Genomic DNA, 25,851 nt, shown 5'->3' on the forward strand with positions numbered 1-25,851 from the left:
TATGCAAATTTATTTTAATTAAACAGGTATCCATTTGTTACTTGCATCTCTACATGTAAGACAAAATTAGTTTTATTTGCAAAGCAGTGAAGCGAGAATCCTCATTGCTATTTAGTCCGGTTTTTATATATTATAAGTTTACAAGCGTATCACTACAGTGCAGAATGGGGTTTCTTTTGTTAATTCAACCTCACAGCATTCCTGTACAGTAGTTACATCCATTTTTACAAATGGGTAAATGGAGGTATAAAGACAATAATTAATTTGCCCAAGGTCACACAGGGCATCAGTGCTACGTAAAAGCTAAGCAGTATCAGTGGAAGATCTAGGACTAGAATCAGAGTCCTGGCTCTCACTTCCCCACTGTTCTAATTCCAATTATAAATAACCATGTAGTTTAATGAATAGTTGATACTATCAGTTGTACACCCGTCATTCTCTGACCAGTGTGTTTAATATATAGGATTTGCAGTACCATGTGGTGAATTAACAAGGTTTAATCTAAAACCACTAAAAGTTTTGAAAAGTAAAACCCCCTGAAATATGAATTTACTCAAAAGTCTTTATTTTCCTGTGGCTGGTAGTGACTGGGTTAAATTACATTTATTTTGTCTGTATGTATTTTTCTGGGCTAATGTTGTCCAACATGTCATCTTTCACTATATAATTACAAAACCATGTTACAGCACACCTGCCACATGTCAAATATAGCTATCTATCACATTTAATGTGGAAATAAATATTGTAAGAAAACAGTCTTATCTTATCAGGACGGTGTACACAATATAATGTATTTCTGAATAGAGTTCATACTGAAAGTGCCATATATGCAGAAGACGCTGATTAATGTTTTTATTTGTGTTGTTGCAATATTTTAAACTTATGGTTTATTCATTTTCTACCCTTGCAATGAAGCCTGAGAATCCTTAGACTTCTGGGTTGTATTCCTAGCAGTATCAATGACTTGTTCTGTGGTTTTTGGGCAAGTCACTTAAGTGGTCCTTAGTTTATACATCTATAAAACAGATATTGTTATACTTACCTCACAAGGTTGTTATGAAGCTTAATTTATATTTTTGAAGTGCTTTGAGATACATGGATGAAAGGTGCTATATACATACTGTGACACATACTAGGTAGGGTTGCCAACTTTCTAATAGCACAAAACTGAACACCCTAGTCCTGCCCCTTCCTGGAGCTGCCCCCCCCCACCGCTGACTACATTCCCCCTCTCTTGGTGGCTCACTCTCCCCCATCCTCACTCACTTTCACTGGACTGGGGCAGTGGCTTGGGTTGTGGGCTCTGGGGAGGGGCTGAAGGGTTTAGGGTGCAGGAGGGGGCTCCAGGCTGGGGGGTTGAGCCAAGGGATTCAGAATGTGGGACGGGGCTGTGAGTTGAGGCAAGGGGTTGGGGTGTGGGAGGGGGTGAGGGCTCTGGGGTGCAGGATGGGGATCCAGGCTGGGAGGTTGGGCCAAGGATTCGGAGTGCGGGAGGGGGCTGTGGGTTGAGGCAGGGGATTAGGGTGCAGGAGCGGGTGAGGGCTCTGGGGTGGGGCTGTGGATGAGGGGCTCAGGGTGCAGGAGGGGGGCTCTGGGCTGGCGTAGGGGTGCAGGGGGGGTGCAGGCTCTGGGGTGGGGCTGGGAATGAGGTCTTTAGGGTGCAGGAGGAGGCACCAGGTTGAGGGGGGGCTGGGACAGGGGGTTGGGGCATGGGCTTACATCACGTGACTCCCAGTCAACGCAGGGAAAGAGGGGTGTCTAAGGCAAATGGGGTCCAGCATTGCCAGATCCATACTGGCGGATCTAAAGATGACAACACAGGTAGAGTGGGAATGGCCTGATTTTGGAATTAAGAGATCTGTGAGACTATCTAGTTGTGTTTCCATTATGACAGCTTAGTTAGTGGGTATACTATTGGCACAGACCTGGATAAGGGATGTATGCCCTACTACAGCTGCTATCCTATCTGACTCTTATTGGGTATAATGGCGATCAGAAAGAGAGCCTCAGAAAGCAGAAATGACTTAATCAATGAAGTATTGTTCGTAACTATGGAGATAGTACTATTAGGTATACGTAATAGTAGCGTGGATCCCAGCACATGTAAGGATACCTGCCAATTAAATGGCTGATAAAGCATTGAAAAATGCCTTACAAAATGAGGAGGTTGATATAAAGAACCCTCTAAGAACACAAGATTTAAAGTTTGGCTAAGAAAAAAATTAAGGAGGAATGGCAAAAAATAGAAAGAGAAAAATAGACGAAGGTTGTATGAAATATCTCCTGAACTTGAGGATCACGTTATACTTTACAGCTACGATAGAAGAAACAAAGAAACTATATTTAGAGTTATATCCAGTCACTATGACCTGAATGGCTATTTATATCTATTAAACATGCACAAACATGGATTCTGCAAAGCATGCAAAGATTTAAAAAAAAATTGCTATGGCAATGTAGGGCGAGTTATGCAGAAAGATTGATTTCTCTGTGAAGAACTGAGATGCCTCAAGGTGAAAGAACATAGTCTGAAAGAATTGGTGAGAATACTGGGAAAGTGGGGTAGCATTAAATAAGCATTACTAGGCAGGGCGAGAGGATATATATTTGATTATGTGAAAACACTGGTAGGTGATTGTCATAGCCTCACATTCTGAGGCTATTACACCATAAAATGACACAAAAAGAAAGATAAATGGTGGCAGACAAAATAGAACAGACTGAACCTAAAAACTCCTGAACAAGAATGATGTAGAATTCCTTGCTGCAAGGAAGGGCTAGCAGCTGAACCCAACTGGGCTGAAGGTTGATTTATTTATTTATGCTATCTTATATGAGACTTTGCGGGGAGGCAAATAGTAGGAAGTGATCCAGGGAGGTGGCCTCAAGGCACTCCAGGGCAGGACAGTCCTTACCCATATGCAAACTATGCAGCTGCTTAGGGCACCAGGAAATTTGGGACACCAAATTGCCCCAAATTTCCTGATGCCCTACACAGCTGCGTGCTGCTCCAGCGGCCAACCCAATCCCCTGGCCAGTTGAAAGCTGCCTCTGCCATGCCCCTGCCCCACCTCTTCCCCAAAGCCCCCGCTCTGCCCCACCTCTTCCCACCCCTGCTCAGCCCCAGCTCCACTCCACCCTTTTCCCTGAGCTATGTCCCGCGGGACTGTAGCAGGGGTCGAGCGCACCCTGTACTCACCGGGCGGCAAGAAGTGGAACGACCTGGCCCCAGCCTTCTCCATGCTGCCAGTGAGTGCTGGGGGGTGGTTCCCTCCTGCATCCCAAGCCCCAAGCCTGGGAGCCAGGGCAGCAGAGCAGAGCAGGCTGGGGCTGGGTCACTCCACTTCCCATCGCCCCGTGAGTGTGGGGTCAGGCCTCCCCTGCAATCACTGGGCGGCAGGAAGTGGAGCAACCCAGCTCCAGCCTGCTCCACACCGCCAGTGAGTGCTAAGGGACGGTTCCCCCACTTCCCACAAGCCTGCTTCTGCCCCCCTGCCTCCTCCCCACGGAGGACTGGGGTTGCGTAGGGCACCACAATGTCTAGGGACGGCCCTGCTCCAGGGTGCTGGATATTGTTGCCTCTCATAGGACTGTGGACCGAAGCCCAATGGAATGGAAGGGCCCAGGATCCCCTATCAACCACCCTTATTGTGGAGGGGACATAAGCCTCCCTTCCAGCCCTCCTCTCCGAAGCAGGAGGAATAGAAACAGCGAGAGCCTCAGGGTGAGGATGAGTCACTTGCACGGGTCCAGAGATGGGCTGAAAACCCTTCCTGTTGTGAGGAAATGGAACTCTAGATTTTTGTCTGGACAGAAGGGCACAAACTAAATCAGTGACCTGGCCAGAGGGCTGAGTCACCACCCATCAAAAGGTGGGTTCACACAGTATTGGAGTAGTTGCCAGCTAAGTTCCCTCTAAGCTGCACAGCTGCGCAGCTGCCTGTTAAGCCCTGCGCAGGGGCTCAGGGCTCTGGCGGGGAGAGATGCCTCTTCCCGCTGGCCCCAGCACAGACCTGCAGCGGTGGGGAGAGGCGCCTCTCCTCACCTGCCCCAGCGCGGATCTGCCCTGGTCTTGCCGCGGCCAGGGGAGAGAATCCCCTCCCTTGGCCCAGCCCAGACCCACCAAAGCTTCCGCGGCCAGGGAGAGCCACCTCTCCCCAGCCCTGGTTGCTGCAGTGAAAGAGGGCTGGGGGAGTCCTCTCTCCTCACAGCAGCCCTGGGGCAGCCTGCACCCCAAACCCCTCATATCCCCACCCCCCAGGCCACTCCCCCCAATCCTTTGCCCCAGCCCTGAGCCGCCTCCTGCACACCAAACCTCTCATCCCCGGCCCCACTCCAGACCCCACACCTCCAGCCAGAGCTCTCATCCCCACACACCCCAACTCTCTGCTCCAGCCCTGAGCCCCCTCCCACACGCTAAACCCCTCAGCCCTACCCCTACCACATGAATTTTGTTATGTGCACCAATATGAAGGTGATGTGTAGACATAAAAAATTAGAGGGAACACTGGTTCAAGGCGAAGGGCACTGGAAATGTGGAAGTGGAGTGACCTAGCCACTAGGCAATGCCACTGGTAAGTCCAGCCCCAAATCACACATACATAAGTACAAAGTACTATTGTTATTAACTGTTGTATGTAGCAAAAATAACTGTTGTTTACAGTACATTAAGCCTACCTTAAGAACGGACTCTGTGATACCCCAGGAAAAGTCACAGGGAAATTGACCTTGCAAAGATGCAGTAGACTCTTTCAGAAAGAAGCCATTTTCTTGAATTATTTCTTTGTAATACAGTGCAGATGATTTTGGAATCCTTTCTTTCTGTTTACTGTTGAAATCTACATAAAATAATCCACGTCTAGTGCTGTAGGCATGTTGCCATTCAAAGCCATCAAGAAGAGACCAGGCTGTGTAACCAAACACATCTATTCTGTCGTATTTAATAGCTGCATAGGAGAAATAAATAAAAATGTGTTGTATATCAAAATATTATTAATAATTGCAGTGTGATTTACAGTATGAACATGCATTATAACAAAGTAAAGAGTGTTGTCTATTATGAAACTGTCCGTTTCTCATCACTCAGAGCCACTAACTTCCTGAGTTCCCTGGGGGTGCTTGACTCCCACTCCATCCCATCACCCAAACTCCCACTCCAGCCCCACCTCTTCCTGCCCTGCTCCACTCCCGCCCAACCTTACCCCACCCCATTCAGCCCCTCCCCCTACCTCTTCCTACCCCTGCTCTTTCTCTTCCCTCGCCAGTGTCTCCTGCATGCCACTAAACAGCTGATCACCAGCAGGCAGGAGGCGCTGGTGATAGGGGAAAGAGCTGATTGGCGGGGCCTGCCAGCAGGTGAAAGAGTTGTGGGGGGAGGAGCTGATCTGAAGTGCACCCACTATTTTTTTCCATAGGTGATCCAGCCCTGGAGCACCCACCAATTCGGCGCCTACGTAATCACTCATGAGGGTATGTGCCCATTCTAACAAGTAGCAAAACCATGGCAACATATACATACATGCTGTTAAATATCTTAGCGTTTTTTCCACTATCAAAGCAATTAGAAAAATATTTTTAAGAAACTAAGAGTGTATCTGCACTAGAAAAGCTACAGCGGCACAACTGCAGTGCTGCAACTGTGCTGCTATAGTACAGACACATACTACAGCAACAGAGGTGTTTCTTCTATCACTGTAGTAAAATCCACCTCTCTGACAGGTGATATCTAGGTCAATGGGAGAATTCTGCCAACTTAGCAGTGTCTACAACAGGTCTTAGGTCAGCTTAATTACATCACACAGGGCATGACATTTCTTATAGCTCTGAGCAATGTAGTGTAGACCAGCCCTAAATAACTGTAGTAACATGCTTACTTTTCATATTTTAGGGTGCAGCATTTGTGCACTTTACAAACATGAAATGATTTAAACTAAATAATCTGATTTTAAGATGCACTTCAGGCCTTGCAAGTTCAGTTCTGCACCTGAAAAATTAGATGGCACAGCTAGAAGTCAGGCCTGCAATAGTTAATTTGTAAGCATAGTGTCTCATTTAATTAGTGTCACTGGTGTTTCTATCACATTTTTTACTTCCATACCTGTATTTAAAACGTCTTTGCTATTTACTCTTAAATCCCTGTTCACGTGATAGTCTGCAACATTAAGGCTATGTCTACGCTAGCGACCTTACAGCAGCACAGCTATACCGCTGCAGCTGCACAACTGTAAGGTCTCCCATGTAACCGCTCTATGCTGACAGGAGGGAACTCTCCCGTCAGCATAATTAAACCACCCCCAACGAGCAGCGGTACCTATGTTGGCAGGAGAGCGTCGCCAGCCATCGTAGCGCTGTCTACACCAGTGCTTCTGTTGGTGTAACTTGTTGGTCAGGAGTGTGCTTTTTCACACCCCTGAATGACAAAAGTTTTACTGTCAAAAGTGCTAGTGTAGACCTAGCCTAAATGTGTGTGAATTTAATGATTGTGAAGGAAGCTAGATAGATAATTCACAGAATAACAGCACATGCAATAGAGTACAGGTTTCTTCACACCATTTTACTGGGCCTCTGAGTGGAGGCACTACAGATATTAGTGAGAGAGCATTTCAGTGTACAGACTCATTGAGTCCTGGGCCTTCCTGCTACATCTGACAAAAAAGATTGCCAGTTAGTGCCAAATGTGTACTCCTCAGGGAATTCTGCACCTAAAACCATAAAAATTCGGCACACAATATTTTAAGATTTTTCAAATTTATGCACATTTTATTTGTCAGTAAATAAATGTGGAGGCACCAGCATGGCAGTGGGGAACATAGGCCACTTGCTGACTGGAGGTGAGAGATCATCCTGCAGGCCCTCCTCTTGCCTCCAGGACAAGGACTCGGCAGTAAGGCTGCACCCAATTTTGACACAAAGCAAGGGCTGGGCCTGCCCCAGAAACACTCCAGAGCCCCCTGGGGAAACAAAGAAATCTGCAGGGGACATGAATTCTGCACACGCACAGAGGCACAGAATTCCCCCAGGAGTAAATGTAGGGGTGATTTCTCTGATGTGGTCACTGACTTACTGGGAATGGCACGGATACCTCCAGACTAATTTTTCATAGGACACCATACAGCCATCAGATGGTAACAACTTCTGTCACTATCAACCTGGGCTACATTACAACTGGCAACCTGGAAGAAAAGCTCTGTACTCCATTACTAGTCATTTTAGCCTTCCAGTCCACATGTTCTCATTAGTAAATAATACACAAGAACATCATGTATTAATGTAAGGATTGGCTGCAAAATAAGGGATGAAATGATGACCATTGAAATCAATGGGAGTTTTGGCAATGACTCCAGGGCAGCCAGGATTTCATCCAAGGTCTGTAAAGGGGAAGCAAAGCCATGAAAGTCAGGAATTTCAAAATAAAGGCAGGTATTCCATCCTTATCCAACACTACATTTTGCTCATTTTCTTAGAACAGCATTGAGTTACACACAGTCTCAACTTTACTTTGATATTGGTGTCCTCTTGTGACATTGTTTCACAACTTCAGGATTAAGACTTTTTTCCTGCATGTTGTTATTGATTTGTATTACTCTGGCTCCTAGGAGCCCCAATCATGGACCAGTACCGCACTGTGCTATGCACTGTACAAACACAGAACAAAAATATAGATTGGATTAGGTATAAAACAAGACACAGTTGATCACAGACAGTGGAGTACAAGGAAATAATGAGACAAAACTGGTCAACATAATAGGCAGCTTCAGCGTAGACATCATGGAGAAAGAAAATAATGAGATAGCTTTGTAGAGATTTACAGGGAGCTTCTCCCAAACGTGAGAGACATCATGGGAGAAAGCACAAAGGTGGTTGTTTGAAAATGTAACAAGTGAGTGAGGGAAGCTGGCATCATTGGCCAAGCCAAGATGGGAGTCAACATCTCGATAGTGAATGAGAGATGATAGGTAAGGGGAGATGTGAAGAGTGTTGAAAGTAAAGACAAATAGCTTATGTGTGAATGCCAGAACCCTGTGGAACCCTGAGATGGTGTGTCCACTCCACAAAACTCTGAGTAGCTTAATGTGGGCCAGAAGGGGTCAATTAGTTTTATATTCTGCACCTGGAGGGGAAATAAGGATTGATAAGGCCTAATGGCAGATGAAGCCCCTTTGGGCGAAGAATTTGAGTCTGGAAGTGAAAGCAAGAAGAGGAGACAAGTGGAGGCAAGTGAAGCATGGAAAGAATCAACATGAATGGATACATCAGACTTAATTAGTTTTCCCATCACTCAACCAAAGGGCCATTAAGGAACATCTCATTCCTCTTCTCACATCCTCATCCCACCACCTGGGACTTAATTTAATTATTTAACTTCATTTGCCTCTTATTTCTCTTTATTGTTTCTTTATCTCTAATAAGTACCTGACAATCAACTTATATTGGAAACATAGGGTTTGTTAAAGGTGATTTACAAACAGATATAAGCAGAAAAAATATAAAGCATAAATTTTCTAGACATGCTATGCATATAGCACAGAACTGTATGCATGTGTCTATACTGGGAAAAATCAAAGCTATAAACTTTACTGGTACAGCTCTGACAGTGGTAGAAGATGTAGCGGAAACAAGACTCAGACACTTTTATCATGCAGTTGTGGTGTTAGGCTTCAGCCAAAGGGACAGCATGTGATATGCCTCTTGCTTCATTGACAGGCTTGCCACATACTACCAAATGCTGCATTCCTCACTGTGTCCTGGTACACTATACATTAGCCAGTCCTCTTGCAATGATGTCTTATATACAGCTTATATTTTAGTGATTCAAAACATTTTAATTATCTTAGGTTGAAAAATGAAGGGGCACTACATTACTGAAAAAATAAGGTCAAATTCTAATTTCACTTACTTCAGAGGGTCCAGTTTCCTTGAACCAGCAGGTATAAAGTATTATCCAGCTTCTTATATTATGCTGCCATAAGCAGCTATCCCATTACATACTATTGGCTTATATGGGGTGCTAATTTTGGGTAAAAATTATCCAGTCTGATCTACCATAGAATAAGTCTTTCATATTATCTCTTGAAACCATAATATATCAGTAAAATATGTATGTGTTCCAGGTGTTATTCACAGTTAGGCAAAAGATGAGTGTACATCACAATGAGGCTGTTGTTAAGGAGGCCATTTTATATTCTGAAGTCAAGGTGAGGCACCTTGCATAATCAAACAATTCTACCCTCTCCCCTCACAATTCCTCCGAACTGGCTATTGTCTGAACATTACCAAGTACTTCTGAAAAGCAGCTCTACAAATTATTCCCATTGCCAGCTCTTCACAGTGAAACCTTTGTAAATGAACACAATCTAGTTCTGCTCACTTGTTTGACCGTGTGTAGACATCCTTAAAAATTTCAGCATAATCACTTTTTTTACTCAGAAGATTTGCATCTGGACTTAATTTTATTTTTAAATGTCTAAAGACATCAAGTTACTGGACTAACATCTTAAAAATGTATTGTGCACTTATCAGTTACAGAGTGGAAAAGTGTCTGAAACCTGAAATAGTTTTTCCCTAAACCTAATAAACAAATGGATTGAATTAAATTACAAAATAAAATTTGTTTGCAGACTGAGAACTTGGCTGCTAACAGTGTCTTTCATTGGATAGAGGTCTGTAGTGTTGTTTGGTACCATATCCAAATAAAATAGTCTCCCTCATAAATCAGTGTCTACATCAGTTTGCTTCTAGAAGGATGTCACAAATACAAGATTATGTATTATGAAATCTGTCGATAGAAGTAATCGTGATGTCAAATTCAGCCATACAAAATTCACTACAAGATCTAGTAGGACAGGAATGTGGCTGAGAATGAAATATGTTTTGTTCAAACAAGTTTCTTTTGTGATTAGTAATTTATGACAAGCAAATAGTGGATTTTTTTTTAAAACAGAGACAACATCTCAAAGTCCAGATCTGCACCTGAGCTTTGCTGCTGTATCTACATGGTAGCTATAATAGCTTAAACCATAATGCTGGAGTTTAACATTCTCAAATGTTATGAAAGTTGGGATCTGGATGCATATTTGAACTTTATGATTTGGGGCCATCTTTAAGTTTAATATAGCTGAAAGTTTACCCCAGTATCAAAATGTATCTTTAAAACCATTCTCTCTTTCTTTCTTTCCCTCATGGAATTACACAGTATGTCTTGAACTTCAAAGACTCAGCAAATCAGCTGCCATAAGTGACTGCTAGCACTCCTTCTACGGGAAGGTAAATTCTTGGGCCTGAGTCATTCCATGTTTTTAATGTGGCATGTCACATGCTATATTTAACAACAGCCAACACAGAGGACTCTGTCTGCAAAAATCTGTGCTACTGTTGCTTATCAAAACCAATAGGTGTCACTAACAGAATGAGGAAAAATAGAAAACTGTGCATGAGACAGGGGAAACAAATGTTGAATTTGTAGCGGGATTAAGTATTATTATCAATATTTACATGTAATACAGAATGCAAACTTTTAACCTTCAGAAAGTTTTCCACTACTTAGGCCTTATAAAGGGACACTATCAAGATGAAACTTGTAACACAGAAATTATTATTTTAAATGCACATGTTAGAGCTAAAGAATCATTACCATTTCTGCCATTTATTTACTTTTTGCATTTTTTAAAGTTTAGATAATGAACCTAGACTTGTCAATTTAATTTTTGCTAGTAGGCGTTTTACAGTTTGCTTCTCATGTAGTAACATTTCCAATGGTACAGGGTAACATGTAAAATAAAAATAGACACTGTTTGAGTTGAAAGAAATGTAACAAACAAGACTTCCTACTCATATTGTTTTGTAAAGTGTTCTTTAAACCAAGCCTAAATGTTGGGCCTAAGCTCTTTATGGCAGGGATCATCTTCTGTTCTGTGGTTGTACTACACTAAGCACAATAAGCCACAGGCCCATGACTTGGTGCTATTGCAATACAAATAATTACTAAAAATTAACATAGTCAACAGTATCTCCTTTAAAGAAACACTGAATGTTTTAAAAGTACTGAATTTGTATACAAACCTTGTAAAACCTTATTAATGAAGTTCTTCATCATGTAGATGGCTGTGGTGTCTTCTGTTTTCACATGACTGTCAGTGAACCAACCATTCTCTGCAATCAGGATTCTGGGATTGGTGTATTCCAGTTTAATCCAATTCAGTACTTCCCTCAAATTGAGTGACAAATTTTGTCCCATTTTAGCTAGTGTGTTTGGAGGCTTAAAATTATTAGGACCAAAGGAAAATGCAAAGAAGTCAGCTGTTCCTTTTATATAGTTTTTCTCAGCCTCAGTAAAGTTGGGCAGAAAAGAATATAATTTATTTTTCAGTTCTTCTGGGTAATCCCCATCCCCATGAATGGGCTTGGCAAACCATCCTAGCACTCTCTCCATGGACTGCTGACACTTATTAATGTCCAAAGTATCATCTGATTTGTTAGGTTCGATCCAGTGGGATCCCAAGGTTATTGACAAAAAACCCTTCTGATGTGGCCGAAAGCGTGTGTTGTAGTTATGCCAAACTTTTGCATGAGCCTAATGAGAAAAACAAACAAACAAAACACACCATTAAATTCTGATTCTCTAAAAGTCATAAGGCATTTATATAATAATGTGATTTACAGTGGTCTCTTAGCAACATTAATGAACAGCATAGGTACAGACAGGTACATTCATTATACTGTTGAAATATAGTCACTAATCTCAATAATGTTGAGATTTTAAATATATCAGTTATTAATGTGTCTTTCTCCTTAGCAAAGGTTACACAAGTTAGGAGTCTCCAATTAGTTTTCATGAGACAGCATTATCTGACTACTATCCTATCAACCTGAGGGATACCTGGGTTTACTGGGCACACAAATCATTCCTGTTAGCCTGCTCCTCTTGGGATACACTTCAACAGGTCTACTCTTCACTTAATTGGGCAACAACTCTGTGTATAAGTGCTCACTGATAGAGGTAAGTTTTGCTCAGTGTGTAAACCTTAATAATTAAAGAAAGGCCCAAGCTGCAAAGTTTGGACTCAGATTTCAACTTCCCCAAAGTTTGGAGGAGTTTTGATCCAGGATTGTGGTTCATGCCCATCCCTGCTTTAAACTTTCTGTAATCACAACTTATCTGACAATGCATGAGGTATGAGGCAAAACACAATGCAACTTTTTCCTCATGCATGTTGGCTCTGCATACTGAAGTAATATCATATTGGTTTTACCAGTAAAGTATCAAGATATGGCTCAGAAGATACATAGGTAGCACTCAGAATGGAACAATATTGAAGTCCGTAGGAGTTTTACTAATTACTTCAATGACAATCAAATGGCACACTGGCACCTTAAGTCAATTTTCTGAACGTGATCACATTTGAAAGATGCATATTATGCAGCACATACCAGGATGATCTTAATATGCCATGACAACTCATTCCATGTTCATCATTTAAATAAGATATGAATATAATCAAACTTTGTCTATGATCTATGTATGAAAAACCATATATGAGAATTTAATATTATCTGAGTCAGATGGGGACTATGAAAATTATTCAGATAAACACAGTTCTGGATAAAGGAGGGTCTTTCCAATGGATTTGACATACATGAAGGCATTTGACCTCTACTCAGATAAAGGAGTTTGCCAGATAATTGCGTTTACTTTGTTTCTCAAGTGTGGATCTTTACTTTGCTCTGAAAAAAACTGCACTGTTTACACGCAGAGAAAATACTAACAGACATGAAACTCTTATAGTTCTGAGTTACACCGGCATAATTAGCAAACAAAATAATTCTGCTTAGAAACAAAGTAATTTTAGTTAAACAATGTCAGATATTTGACACCTATTTTGGAATAAAACACACTGCTAGACTCAAAGTGACTGGTATAAGAGTCAAATACATGCTTGGGTAAGTTAAAGAACACTAGAGAAGACAGTTCAGTGAAATCTTGTATATCAGCTGTTTTATGGTTGTCCAAGGCCACCATCTCTCTATCATAACATTGATACAAGGTCTATCTTTAGAAACACTGATAAAACTTAACATTAATCTCTGAAATGCAGAATCCGTAGCTAAATGGGGAAGTCAGCAAAACGGTAGTCAGGAGGCAAATTTAAAGATACAGTCTAATATAATGTCAGTGTTCTCTTAAGATTCCAGTTAGAGAATATCACATCTACAATACATTATTCATTGATATCATAAAAACCACTATCACAACTGATGCTAGCTGGCACCCTTGGCAGAGAGGTCAATGTGTAGGTAGGAATATAGACCAAACTACCCGCTTAGAGCTTGTCTAAACTTAAAATGCTACAGGAGCACAGCTCCATTGCTGCAGCTATGCCACCATAGTACTTCAGTGTAGATGCTACCTAAGCTTACAGGAGGGATTCTCCTGCTGGCGTAGGTAATACATCTCCCCAAATGGCAGTAGCTACGTCAACGGAAAAATTATTCCATTGACCTAGTGCTGTGTCTACATGGGGACTTAGGTCGGCTTAACAATGCTGCCTCAAGAGTGTGGATTTTTCACAGCCCTAACCAACGTAGTTAAAGTGACCTTATTTTCTAGCATAGACTAGGCCTTACTCTCTTCCAGGTGTCCCTCTAGCTCAGGGTTGGACAGTATGGGAAGACTTGCTTTGCCACTGACCTGTTTAGTACATGTTTTGTGGCAATTTCCACTGCAGTCAGTCTGACACCTTTTTCAAACACTATCTTCACTCACAGTTATTACTAAAAATAGTTGTTTTTACAACATTTTACAAGAAAATGCCTGCAGAAGTTGGCAGTGTATACTCACTATTATGAATCATGACACTATCCATGAAATTAAGTGCATCAGAACAGTGTAAACACATCTCTAGATGTAGAGATGGAGAGAAAGGGAATGTTAAAAAATAACGCACAGCTAAAATGCAGTGGTTCATGGTAAAATGCAATGATGGAGAATTTATTATATGCATATGATTTTTCAGAAGGCTGCCTAGAAACAAATAAAATGTGCTACTACTATTCAAAAGCCTTGTCTACCCTGGGGATTTCAGCCACTGGTACCAGTCACCAGTGTATTTTACTGATGTTAAACCCCTAATTTAGATAGGCAAAACCACTATAAGCCAGTGGTGCAGCTTTACTCTAATTTCAGTCAGGGGTAAACTGCATTGGCATGAATTGCGGCTTAGCCCGCCGACACTAGAAGTTTTTACTGGTGCAATGGGGACAACAGTATCTGCCTACTCGGAGACTGTTGTGAGGCTTGATTCATTAATGTTTGTAAAGCAATTAAAATCCTCCGATAGGTGTTATATAAATAATAAATTGATTCCATCATAATGCCATTTTGCAGTCTTGCAGTGCTATGGATTAAACATAAAATAAATATCAGTTTTAAAAGTTAGATCACACAAAACATTGGCTATTTTGAGTAAATATTGACTAATCTTTTTTCAGTTAGAGTTTAATACCTAATCTTTCATTTGCCTTTTAGATCAAGGCTAAACATCAAGGCTAAGTACACAATGGAGGTAACATCAATACTGTGCATTTTATTCTAGGCGCATGTGACATTAATTTCAGCACATTTTCCTGATATGAATGTAGCAAACAGACAATGGACTTGAAGTCAAATACAATGTTAAATTAGTTAATATAAACCCATTAAGAATGCTTAGTCTACATTAGCCTGTTTAATAAAATAAGGAAAGCAATGTTATATGTATTCATTTCTTAGCTTTACAGATCGCTGTCTGATAATCATGTTCTGTAAGTCCTTTACCATGCTGTCTAAGGCCCTGATCCTGCACTGAACCTTGTGCAGGTGCAGGGGGCTGCTCCTGCAAACTCACTGTAGGACTGAGGCCTTCATTCATCTATTCCCATATGATTTGTTATGGTCAGATTATTTTCCTTAAACACTTTGGCAATCAGCAGAGAAGAAAGCATCACTGCTGATGCTAATTTACATTAGTGCACAAAAGGCATGAACAGTTTAGAATAAGAATTAGAATGAAAAATACAAGCATGACTTTTTAAAATTGGTTTAACAAAAATTATTCAGTTATTGTGTTTTGCTTTCTTTTTGAAGCTGTAAAGAGGCAGAACAAAGAACCTGACTGGATAGGTGATACTTCTGATATTTGTTACCTCTTTTTGACACAACAAGCAACTAGTCTAAGGCTATGTCTACACTACAGACCTTACAGCAGCGCAGCTACGGTGGTAGAGCTGTGCCACTGTAAAGTCTCCTGTGTAGCTGCTCTATGCTGGCGAGAGAGAGCTCTCCCATAGGCATAATTAAACCATCCCCAACGAACACACCAGCGCTTTTGTCAGTGAAACTTATGTCAGTCGGTGGAGGGGGAGAAGGAGGGAAATCACACCCGTGACTGACAAAAGTTTTGTCGACAACAGAGCTAGTGTAGACAAAACCTGAGTTTCAGGGGTTGTTGGTTGTTCTAACTGGCAGTAGAAATTGACAATAGAGTCTAGTATTTTCTCTGAAGCAATCTTGTTTATTTACCAGGAATATACAAAGTCCTACTTCTGTAAATGCAGGAGGAACTAAAAACAAAAGGTTAATTTTTTTATAGAGCCAAGCTTCTTTCCGCCAACATCCCCAACCTAGAACCTCTCTCTATGTTTCTCCCAGAAATGCACTGCTTCCAGATGCTGCTTAGTTTTCCCTTTTTGGTCTCTAAGTCTCTCTCTAACCATGGCTACATTTGCAAGTTAGAGCACATTAACACAGCCCCAGGTGCCCTAACTCCCAACCTGTCCACACTGGCAAGGCACTTACAGCGCCTGAACTCTGGAGTGTTCCTGATAACCAGGGCTGGCTCCAGCTTTTTTGCCACCTCTTGCAACAATGAGAAAAGAAAAAAAAAAAAGCCGTGATCGGCGGCACTTTGGCAGCTGCTCTCCCGCGTCGCTTCATCCTTCAGCAGCAATTCGGCGGCCAGTCCTTCCCTCCGAGAGGGACCGAGGGACCCGCTGCCGAATTGCCACTGAAGACCCAGACGGGCTGCCCTCTTCCATGGGCTGTCCCAAGCACCAGCTTGCTGTGCTGGTGTCTGGAGCTGGCCCTCCTGGTAATCCACCGCCACGAGAAGCATAATGCTTGTTGCGCCTCGGCTGAAACACCCCAGCGTCAGTGTGAACGAGGTGTTGCATTACTATGCTTCGACCAGCCTCTGGAAATGTCCCATCATCCCCTTAAGTCAAGTGGCCAATCTTGTCATTGTTTTGGAATCGGCTGTAAGAATGCGGATATCCCCTTTTAAAGCTCTGTTTCTGACAGCTCACATGCTTATCTGCTCTGGGACAAAGAAAGCCATTGGTGTGGAATGTTGCTTGCTGTGAATGTGTGAGAGAGAGGCGGGAGGAAAAGAGGTCTGAACTTACAAGACAGCCTGCTGTGACACACTCAGCACCCAAAAAACCCACTCTCTCTCTCTCTCCCCACATATACACAACACACTCCCTGTCACACTCCACCCCACTCCCCGCATTTGAAAAGCACGTTGCAGCCACTTGAACACTGAGATAGCTACCACAATGAACTGCTCTTTGTGGCGTTGCAAGAGCTGCTAATGTGGCCACGCCACTGCACTTCCAGCGGAGAGTGTAAACACTATGCAGCGTTTTCCCTGCTGCGGTCTCCGAAGGCTGGGAACTCCCAGCGCTCTACATCTGCAAGTGTAGCTATGCCCTCAGTTTCTTGTCTGCACTCCAGCTTGTCTTTTTCACATACACAGTCCACACACACCTACTCAGAACAATAGCCAGTGGAACCCTCCACCCACATGGTGCTAGATTTTGGGCAGATTTCATTATGCTTTATAGTAGGTTGGGCCTCTTTAACTGTCTCTTTCAGCTACACTTAATGAAGGGCGTGTTCACACTCATCTGTTTCAATGTATTATTAGTTATAAATATTAGGACTTGTCTGTATTGGCAAGTTTCTGCGCACTAAAGCAGCTTTCTGCAGTGTAACCCCTGAGGTGTACACACTATCAAGACACAAACTGTGCAGTTGCAGCGCTGTAAAAAAACCATGCCGACGAGAGACATACACCTTTCTGAGCAGGGGCTACAGTGCTGTGGTACTAGTGTAGACACTCTGGTTGATTACAGCCCTGTGATTGGCCTCCGGGAGGTGTCCCAAAATGCCTGTTCTCACCTCTCTAGTCATCGGTTTGAACTCTACTGCCCTGCCCTCAGGTGACCAACTGTGAGCCCCACTCCTTAAATTCCTTGGGAATTTTGAAAGTCCTCTTCCTGTTTATTCAGTGACGCATGCAGTGGTCTCAGCACATCTTTCCACGTGACCATGCCTGCTCCACGCACCAGGCAATCCCCCACTTGGAGCAATGCCAAGCAGCTGGACCTCATCAGCATTTGGGGAAAGGACACTGTCCAGTCCCAGCTGTGCTCCAGCCATAGGAATTATGACAGATTTAACGATGCATGACAGAAAGGGACCATGACCAGGACACCCTGCAGTGCAGGGTCAAAGTGAAGGAGCTGCAGAACACTTACCACAAGCTGCAGGAGGCAAACCACCATTCCGGTGCTGCGCCCACGAGCTGCTGGTTCTACGAAGAGCTGGATACAATACTCGGGTGGCGAACCCACCTCCACTGCAAAGGCCACTGTGGATACTTTGGTGACTCATGTGCCAGTCAAGAGTGGACTGAGCCAGGAAGAGGAAATCTTGGATGAGGATGTGGAGAGCGATGGGGACCCAGAGGCAGAGGATGACTCAGGGTTCAGAGATGCATCCAGCCAGGAGCTGTTCTTTACCCCAGAGGAGGCTAGCCAGTCACAGCTCTTGGACCTTGGTAAAGTGCAAACAGGAGAGGAGGCCCCTGGTAAGTGGCTTTGATTTTGAGAATTGCTGAAGCGAGTTGTTGGGGGCAGGAGGGTTGCAGAAAGCAGGCTTGTGTCTGTATGATATGCATATATACCACCACATGGCTAGTCTGAGAGGCAGAACAGGGTGCTGATTGACTCCCTCATTTCATGGGAATCTGCCTCAGATCTCCACAAAACTTTCCTGGAGATACTGGGCAATCTGCTGCCGCAGGTTCTTTGGCAGAGATGCTTTGTTTCTTGCCCCATTAAGGGTCTTTCCTGTGCCACTCTGCCGTCACTAGTGGTGGGGGATGGGGACTGTTGCTGCACACAGGCGAGTTGCAAGGTGGAAGCCACAGTCTTGGAGAAGACCCTCCCTTGATTCCCTGCTCACCCTCAGCAGCGAGATATCTTCCATAATGAACACAGCCTGTGGAAAATGTGGGGACAGTAATGATTATAAGGATCCCCCCTACAATACTGGCTCTCCCCAGAAGCCATGTGCCCAGTGTACAGTATGGTCCTGGAACACTGATTTCCCCTGCCCCTGGATCTTGTGGCTCATGTGTGTTTGCCTGGGGTCAGCCAGTTAGTGACAGGTACATGGGAGGCAAGTTTGTAGAAATTTTGGTGGTGCCCAGAACCCGCCCCCGCAACTCTGCCCCCTCAAACTCCGCCTCCACCTGCCTAAGGCTCTGGGTGGGGTTTCAGGGGGGAGGTCTGGGGTGCAGGTCCTGGGCTGGGGATTAGGGTGCAGGAGAGGTGCAGGCTTTGGGAAGGAGTTTGGGTGTGGGTGCAGGTTCCGGGCTGGGCCAGGGGGTGGGTGTGCAGGAGGGGGTGATGGCTGCAGGCTTTGGGACAGAGTTTGGGTGCAGGCTCTGGGCTGGTGGTGGGGGTGTAGGAAGGGGTGAGGGGTGCAGGCTCTGGGAGGGATTTTGGGTGCTGGGTGCAGGCTCTGGACTGGGGCAGGGGGTGGGTGTGCAGGAGGGGGTGAGGGGTGCAGGCTTTGGGACGGAGTTTGGGTGCAGGCTCGGCTGGGGGTGGGGGTGTAGGAAGGGGGAGGTGGTGCACGCTGAGGCAGAGGCTCAGGGTGCAGGGGAATGAGGGTTGGGGCTGAGGATGAGGGGTTCATGATGCGAGGGGGCTCAGAGCTGGGGCAGAGGCTCAGGGTGCAGGGGAATGAGGGTTGGGGCTGAGGATGAGGGTTTCGTGCTGCAGGGGGGCTCAGGGCTGGGGCAGAGGATTAGGGTGCAGGGGGATGAGGGCTCTGGCTGGGGATGAGGGATTTGGGGCGTTGGAGAGGCTCAGGGCTAGGGCAGAAGAGCAGGGTAAGGGCAGCCTGCCCTGCCATTAGCGGATGGCAGGCGCTAGGACCCTGGGGCAGCAGACAGCAGTTCTGCCGGGAGCCATTCTCTGGCAGCAGGAGCAGAGCAGGCAGGGACGCGGCGGAGGGGGGACGCAGGGGGAGGGGTGGAAGGCGGAGACCAGGACCCGCTCCAGGCAAGGACGTGGCGGGGCGGTGTGGGGAGACCCACGGGGGCCGGGACCTGCTCCAGGCAGGGACGCAGCGGGGCGGTGGGGGGAGACCTGCGAGGGCCGGGACCCGATCCAGGCAGCGCCAGGGGAGAGACCCAGCTCCAAATATTGCTGGAGCAGGGCACCCGGCCCTGAATATTCCTGGAGCCCGGGCACCTCGAGCCCATGTGACCCGCAGCCTATGGACAGGTATGTGAACAGTGGCTGTGTTTTAAAGCACTGAATCAGTGTAGTGTTGCAAACAATACTGCTTCTGTAAAATGTTGCATTTTGGCTTCTCAGATATGACCTTGGGAGCTCAGCCTCCCTCTTTGTTATTGCTGGCTGAATGGCTGCGCAGAATTAGAAGGCAGACATGAGGAACTAAAGAGGATTTTCTGCATGATGTCAAGATGCACTCCACGGCCAAAAAACAAGAATTGAAGGAGTGGCGGGACAGCGAGAAGAGAGACCGAAAGGAAAATGCGGCACACCAGAACAAAGCCACAGAGCAGCTCTTAAAGGTTATGGAGCACCAAGAGAACACACTCCAGGCACTACTAGCACTGCAAACCAAGCAGCTCCGTGCCCGCCATCCTGCAGCTGCCATCGCAAAACTTTTTCCCATGTGCCCCGCAGACACTGCCAAAACACTCCTATCAATTTCCTGGCTCCAGTCTGTACCTGCTGCATTCCACTCCTGCCTCGTCACAGTTCAGCCCTGTGGACTCCCAGTAGCCACTGCACTCAACACCTGTCCCTCTGCAGTTTAGCCCTGATGAAGTACAGTACCCGCTGCACTATACTCCAAAGGACAAGGTTGCATAGGATACCTAGACATACACAAATCTTTAACCATCCTGGGACCCCACCTCCTCCTGGGACCATCCCTTCCCCCATCCGCCACAGTTCCAATGTGTTTTTTGTTTGTTTGTTTGTCTCTCCCCTCCAGTTACTGTTTTTTAATAAAAGATTTTTTTTTGGTTTGAAAGCAATCTTTATTCCATTAACTGAAAGAAAACAGAGCCTTGCAAAGCAACAGGCAATTTTCTTAAACCTTCACAGTGCATCATCTGAACCAATCACAATCACCTCCTAGCATTACAAGCACTGCACTCCCGAGCACAGCAACAAATTTCAGCTTCAAATTGCTGCCTCAAGGCATTCCTGATCCTTATGGCCCCGCACTCTGCCCCTCTAATAGCCCTGCTCTCTGGCTGTTCAAATTCAGCCTCCGGGCGTTGAGCCTCAGTGGTCCAGCCCCAAGTGAAGCTTTCACCCTTCCCTTCACAAATATTATGGAGCATACGGCACATGGCTATAAGCGTAGGAATATTGTCATCGGCCAGGTCCAGCCTCCCATATAGGCAGCACCAGTGAGCCTTTCGACGGCCAAAAGCACACTCAACTCGTTCTGCACTTGCTCAGCCTGTTGTTCAACCACTCCTTGCTGCTGCCAAGGTGCCCCGTCTATGACTTTATAATCCATGACATTAAGGCGTAGGCAAGGTCTCCCAGGATCACAATGGGCATTTCGACTTCCCCTATGGTGATCTTCTGGTCTGGGAAGAAAGTTTCTGCTTGCCGCTTCCTGAACAGGCCAGTGTTCCAAAAGATGCTTGCGTCATGCGCCTTTCCAGACCAGTCTGCGTTAATGTCCGTGAAACATCCATAGTGATCTACAAGCACCTACAGTATCATAGAGAAATACCCCTTCCGATTAATGTACTCAGTGGCTAGGTGGTCTGGTGCCAGAATTGGAATATACAGCCCTCCACAGTTAGGGAACCACATTTGTGCAAAGCCTTCCACAATGTCATGCACGTTGCCCAGAGTCACGGTCTTTCACAGCAGGATGCGATTAATGGCCTTGCACACTTCTGTCAACGTGTCCAACGATTGACTTTCCCACTCCTAACTGGTTAGCAACCGATCTGTAGCAGTCTGGAGTAGCCAGCTTCCACAATTCAATCACAATGTGCTTCTCCAACAACAAGGCAACTCTCATTCTCGAGTCCTTGCACCGCTGGGGCGAGCTCATCACACAGTCTCATGAATGTGGCTTTCCTCATCTGAAAGTTCTGCAGCCACTGCTTGTCATCCCAGACGTGCATCACGATCTGATCCCACCACACTGTTTGTTTCCCAAGCCCAAAAGCGGTGTTCCACTGCAGTCAGCACCTTCATAAATGCCATAAGCAATCTCGTGTCGTAGCTACTATGCGTGGCAAGATCAATGTCGAACTCCTCTTGCCTTTGTAGTTTAAGGAATAATTCCACTGTCACTCGTGACATGTTAGTGAGAGCGAGCAGCATATTGGTGAACAGCACAGGATCCCTTCCTGCAAACTGAAGAGGCAGAGTGTGCAGTACACAAACTGTTGAAAGATGGCGCCAAATGAGGACGGTAGCACAGGGATTGCTGAGATGCGAAGCAATGCATCAGAAGACAGGACCCGGGATACCCTGCAAGCCCCCTCCACCTTCCCACAACTCTTACGGCAAAAGAGGAAGAGATGCTCTGTGGGATAGCCAGGGCCGGCGCTACCACTTAGGCAGCCTAGGCAATCGCCTAGGGCGCCAGAATAAATGGTGGGCGCCGTTTTGCCGGATGGGGCGGCAGGCGGCTCCGGTGGAGCTGCCAAAGTGGTGCCTGCGGATGGTCGGCTGCTCGCGCGGCTCTGGTGGACCTTCCGCAGGCATCACTGCGGCAGCTCCACCGGAGCCACGGATCATCAGACCCTCCGCAGGCACCACTGCAGCAGCTCCAGTGGAGCCGGGGGACCAGCGCGCAGGGCGGCGAAATTGCTGTTGCAGGGCAGCGAAACCCCTAGCGCCGGTCCTGGGGATAACTGCCCAGAGTGCACTGCTCCGAATACCACTGCAAGGGCCACAAGTGTGAACACGCTATTGCGCAGGCAGCTGTCAGTGTGAACACACAACAGCGGTTTCCCTTCAGCGCTGAGTGGTGTTGTAACTGCTGGCGATGTAACTCTGCCAGCATAGACATACCGTTTGACTTCATATTGGAAGAAAGGCAAATGTGTGTCAAAATTGATTAGATTTCAGTTCAAGGAGCTTTTTGTCAGTGATAGATGCTACATGGTTAGTAGTGGTAGAACCTTAATCTTGCCAAGCTGCTCCACATGGCTGAATGCTTGTGCCTTTGTAGAAACCCATTTTAATTAATGGGACTCTACACAGGTGGAGAGTTCAACCCATTCCAGCACAGCGTGGAGGCGCCAGGCTCTTACTATTACACGTGTAGTATGTTGAATATGTTGCATTTAAATGATTTCCAAGCAATTTAAGGAAAATAAGTTGAATTAAACAAATCATATGGGAACAGACAAACTGAATCTGTGTGTTCAAAAACTTACAAAATAGTCTTATCACCCAGGGCTCTTAATATTTAAGAAATAAAAATAATAATATATTGCTTTTGAAGTTAATGGGTGCGTTGTCAGTATTGAAGTCCACCTGGACAGTGCAGGTTGTAGGATCAAGGCTTAAGATTGCATTTCTCAATGAAGGAGGCAATATGCTTAGTGGTGTGAGTAGCAGACCAAAACCTTCAGGTTCTGTTCTCTGCTCAGATGGTTACCACTCAATTAACGTGGATAAATTACTTAACATTTTTATGCTCCTTTTTCCCCAACTATAAAACATAGATAATACTTAAATATTATTATAATTTATTATTTGTATTATGGCACAACCCCATTGGACTGTGCACTGTGCATACAACTATGAAAGACAGACCCTGCCCCAAATAGCTGGCATTCTGAATAAATAACAGAGGTGCTATGAAGCTTAATTTATTGATGTTTGCGTTATTTGATTTTGGTTCCTAGATCACACAGTAACAGGTGCATTAGAAATACTTAAGAGAAGTAAAATTTTTGCAAAGCACTGTGAAGTCCTTGAGTGTAAAGTGTTATGTAAGGGCAAATGAGTACTGAATATTGATATTTTAGGTAAGGGAGTTTGATCTGATGTAGCTTCCCTCTAGAGAACAGGAAGAACTAAAGGATCAAGTGACAATGTATTATAGTTAGCTAGGTCCAAATCCCAGTACTACTAAAGTAAATGACAATACTTCCACTGACTGAAGTTGGACCAAATTTTGGCATCTTGCACACCTCCCTGAATAAGGGCTCTAGGAAGGAATCTTTGTCCTTCTGTTACATATCAGAACACTGGTTGGAAAAAAGAAAAAACAATGTTTTAAAAGAGAAGAAAAAAGTGAATGAAACAAACTGGGTTGTTAAAACTTTAAAAAATCTTATGCAATTGCATAGCATGTATATATACACACACGTATGTATTATTAGTTTTGTAATATTAACTTCTGTAAACTAAGTGCTAGAAACAAGAGTTTTTAACTATTATAAGACAAGCTTATCAAATGTGCCCTAGATGCCCTGATAACTATGGATGGATTTTGTCCTCCTAGGAGAGAAGTGATTAAATCCCAAGGGTCAAATCTGCAAACTTGGCTGTGCTAAAGTTACATACCTAAACAAGTGGCCTGATTTTCAGAGATACTTCACACCCACATTTTCTTTGATTTCAGCGCAAGCCAACTCAGCCCCTCTGAAAGTTCACTGAGATGCCTAAATATGGATGTAGATGCCAAACTGTAGGCACTTATATTTAAATATTTGGCTCCTACTTTTTGCAGATCCCTGTCTTGGCCCACAGAACCCATGCCAGACTGTGTCTTAATTTTTAATGATCTGGATGTGGAATTGGTTTCCAGAGTCATCCTTCTGCAACAGAAATGTTTGTTTTCCCATTATTTCCCAATTATTTCTAAATATTTGTTCTTTTTAATAGCAGGTTATATGATGATTGTATATATCCTATTGCCTATGACAATATCTCTTTGAAAAGAAAATGTCTATTAGATTTTAACGACATTTACATTTGGGTAGAAAAAGAATTGATTACTATTTCACACAGGCAAACAAAATCATTGGCACTTAATTTAAAACTATTAATCTGTTGTAATGTTTCTCCAACAGAGAAGCTGATGCCAAGCTCTTCCAGCAAACAGCAGGACCAGATTTCCCTGCCTAGATCCATGCTTGGGGGGGACTTACCACACACACACAAACCTCCCTCCTTCCCTGTGGCACCATATCTAATTCCTGGATCCTGTGGAGGTCTCTCTGGAGCAGGGGGGCAGGTAAAGAGCATCTAGGTGGATATGGTGAGGACACAAATTATTCCCCCTGTAAAAATTAATTTGGAAAGATAATAAAGCCTGGGGCTTTTCAGTGGAGACCCTTCCAAAAGTCCCAAAGGCAGCAGTCGCTCTGGGAAACTCCTGGTAGCGTGGGTGCTGCGAAGGAGTGGGGGGCAAGCTGCCAGGGCACTGAGGCTATGTCTACACTACAAGCACTACAGCAGCACAGCTGCAGTGCTGCAGCTATGCTGCTGTAGAGCTATAGCATAGACACTTCCTACATTGTTGGAAGGGGATTTTCCATTGATGTAGTTAATCTACTTCCCTGAGAGGTGGTAGCTAGAAGAATTCTTCCTTCAACCTAGCCACATCTACACTGAAGGTTAGGTCAACCTATCCATGGCACTCAGGGATCTAAATTTTTCACAGCCCTGATAAAAATTATATCAATCTAACTATGTAAGAGCAGACTAGGTCTGAGCCTCTTCATGGATGATCTCTCATGAATTCCTAAGGATACACCAGGTTAGGGTGACCAGACAGCGAATGTGAAAAATTGGGACAGGTGTGGGGGTAATAGGAGCCTATATAAGAAAAAGACCCAAAAATTGGGACAGTCCTATAAAATCGGGACATTTGGTCACCCTACACCAGGTATGGGGAAGGGCCTTGTTGCCTTTTCCACAGAAAGGGTGATGTGAAGAAGTGTCCATGAGAAGATCTTTGTGGAGATTTCCTTACTATGGGGGACCCCTCTCATGATCTTTTCGCAGGAGGAAAGGGTCTGGGTCTGGGAATAATTTTTCTTCTACAATGTTCCCCTCCCCATTGTTACTCAGCAAAAGCAGAACTAACCAGAGAGCACAGGTTCCAAGCAAGAATGGCAGATAGAACCGACCCTGTATTTTCTGTGATCTCCAACAATCTCAAAGGGAGCAAAAAAGGACAGCAACAGATGGAATGTTATCAGACCCAGAGAAAACAGTAACACAGACCAGATGAATCCCTGGTATAACTCCATTGGAATCACACTGTTCTGTCTCCTTTACATTTTGCCAGATTAATTGGATTAAAAAAAAAATCAAAGAACTCCATTCACTTTCTCTGCATGAAGGTCGTCTTTCCCTACTCTTGTAGAATGGATCTCTTAGGAGTTAGTTCATAATCTTTGAGTCTCCTTTGTCGGGTTCTTACATATCTCATGATAAGTTAAGGCGAATCATTAATTGATTTTATACACCTCTACCTCGACATAACGC

General features: G+C 44.6%; 1 protein-coding gene across 1 annotated transcript in view; it reads right to left on the bottom strand.

Moving 5' to 3' along the window:
• Window positions 1-25,851, bottom strand: part of KLB (klotho beta) — a 45,303-nt gene that overhangs the window by 14,413 nt on the left and 5,039 nt on the right. Inside the window, exons 2-3 of the mRNA XM_050945511.1 lie at window positions 11,059-11,569; window positions 4,678-4,946 (exon numbers count right to left, since the gene is read on the bottom strand). Of these exons, the coding sequence (XP_050801468.1) occupies window positions 4,678-4,946; window positions 11,059-11,569 (780 nt within the window). The remainder of the gene's footprint in view (window positions 1-4,677; window positions 4,947-11,058; window positions 11,570-25,851) is intronic.

Source organism: Gopherus flavomarginatus, chromosome 3, assembly GCF_025201925.1.
Source record: "Gopherus flavomarginatus isolate rGopFla2 chromosome 3, rGopFla2.mat.asm, whole genome shotgun sequence".
Classification (NCBI taxonomy): domain Eukaryota; kingdom Metazoa; phylum Chordata; order Testudines; family Testudinidae; genus Gopherus; species Gopherus flavomarginatus.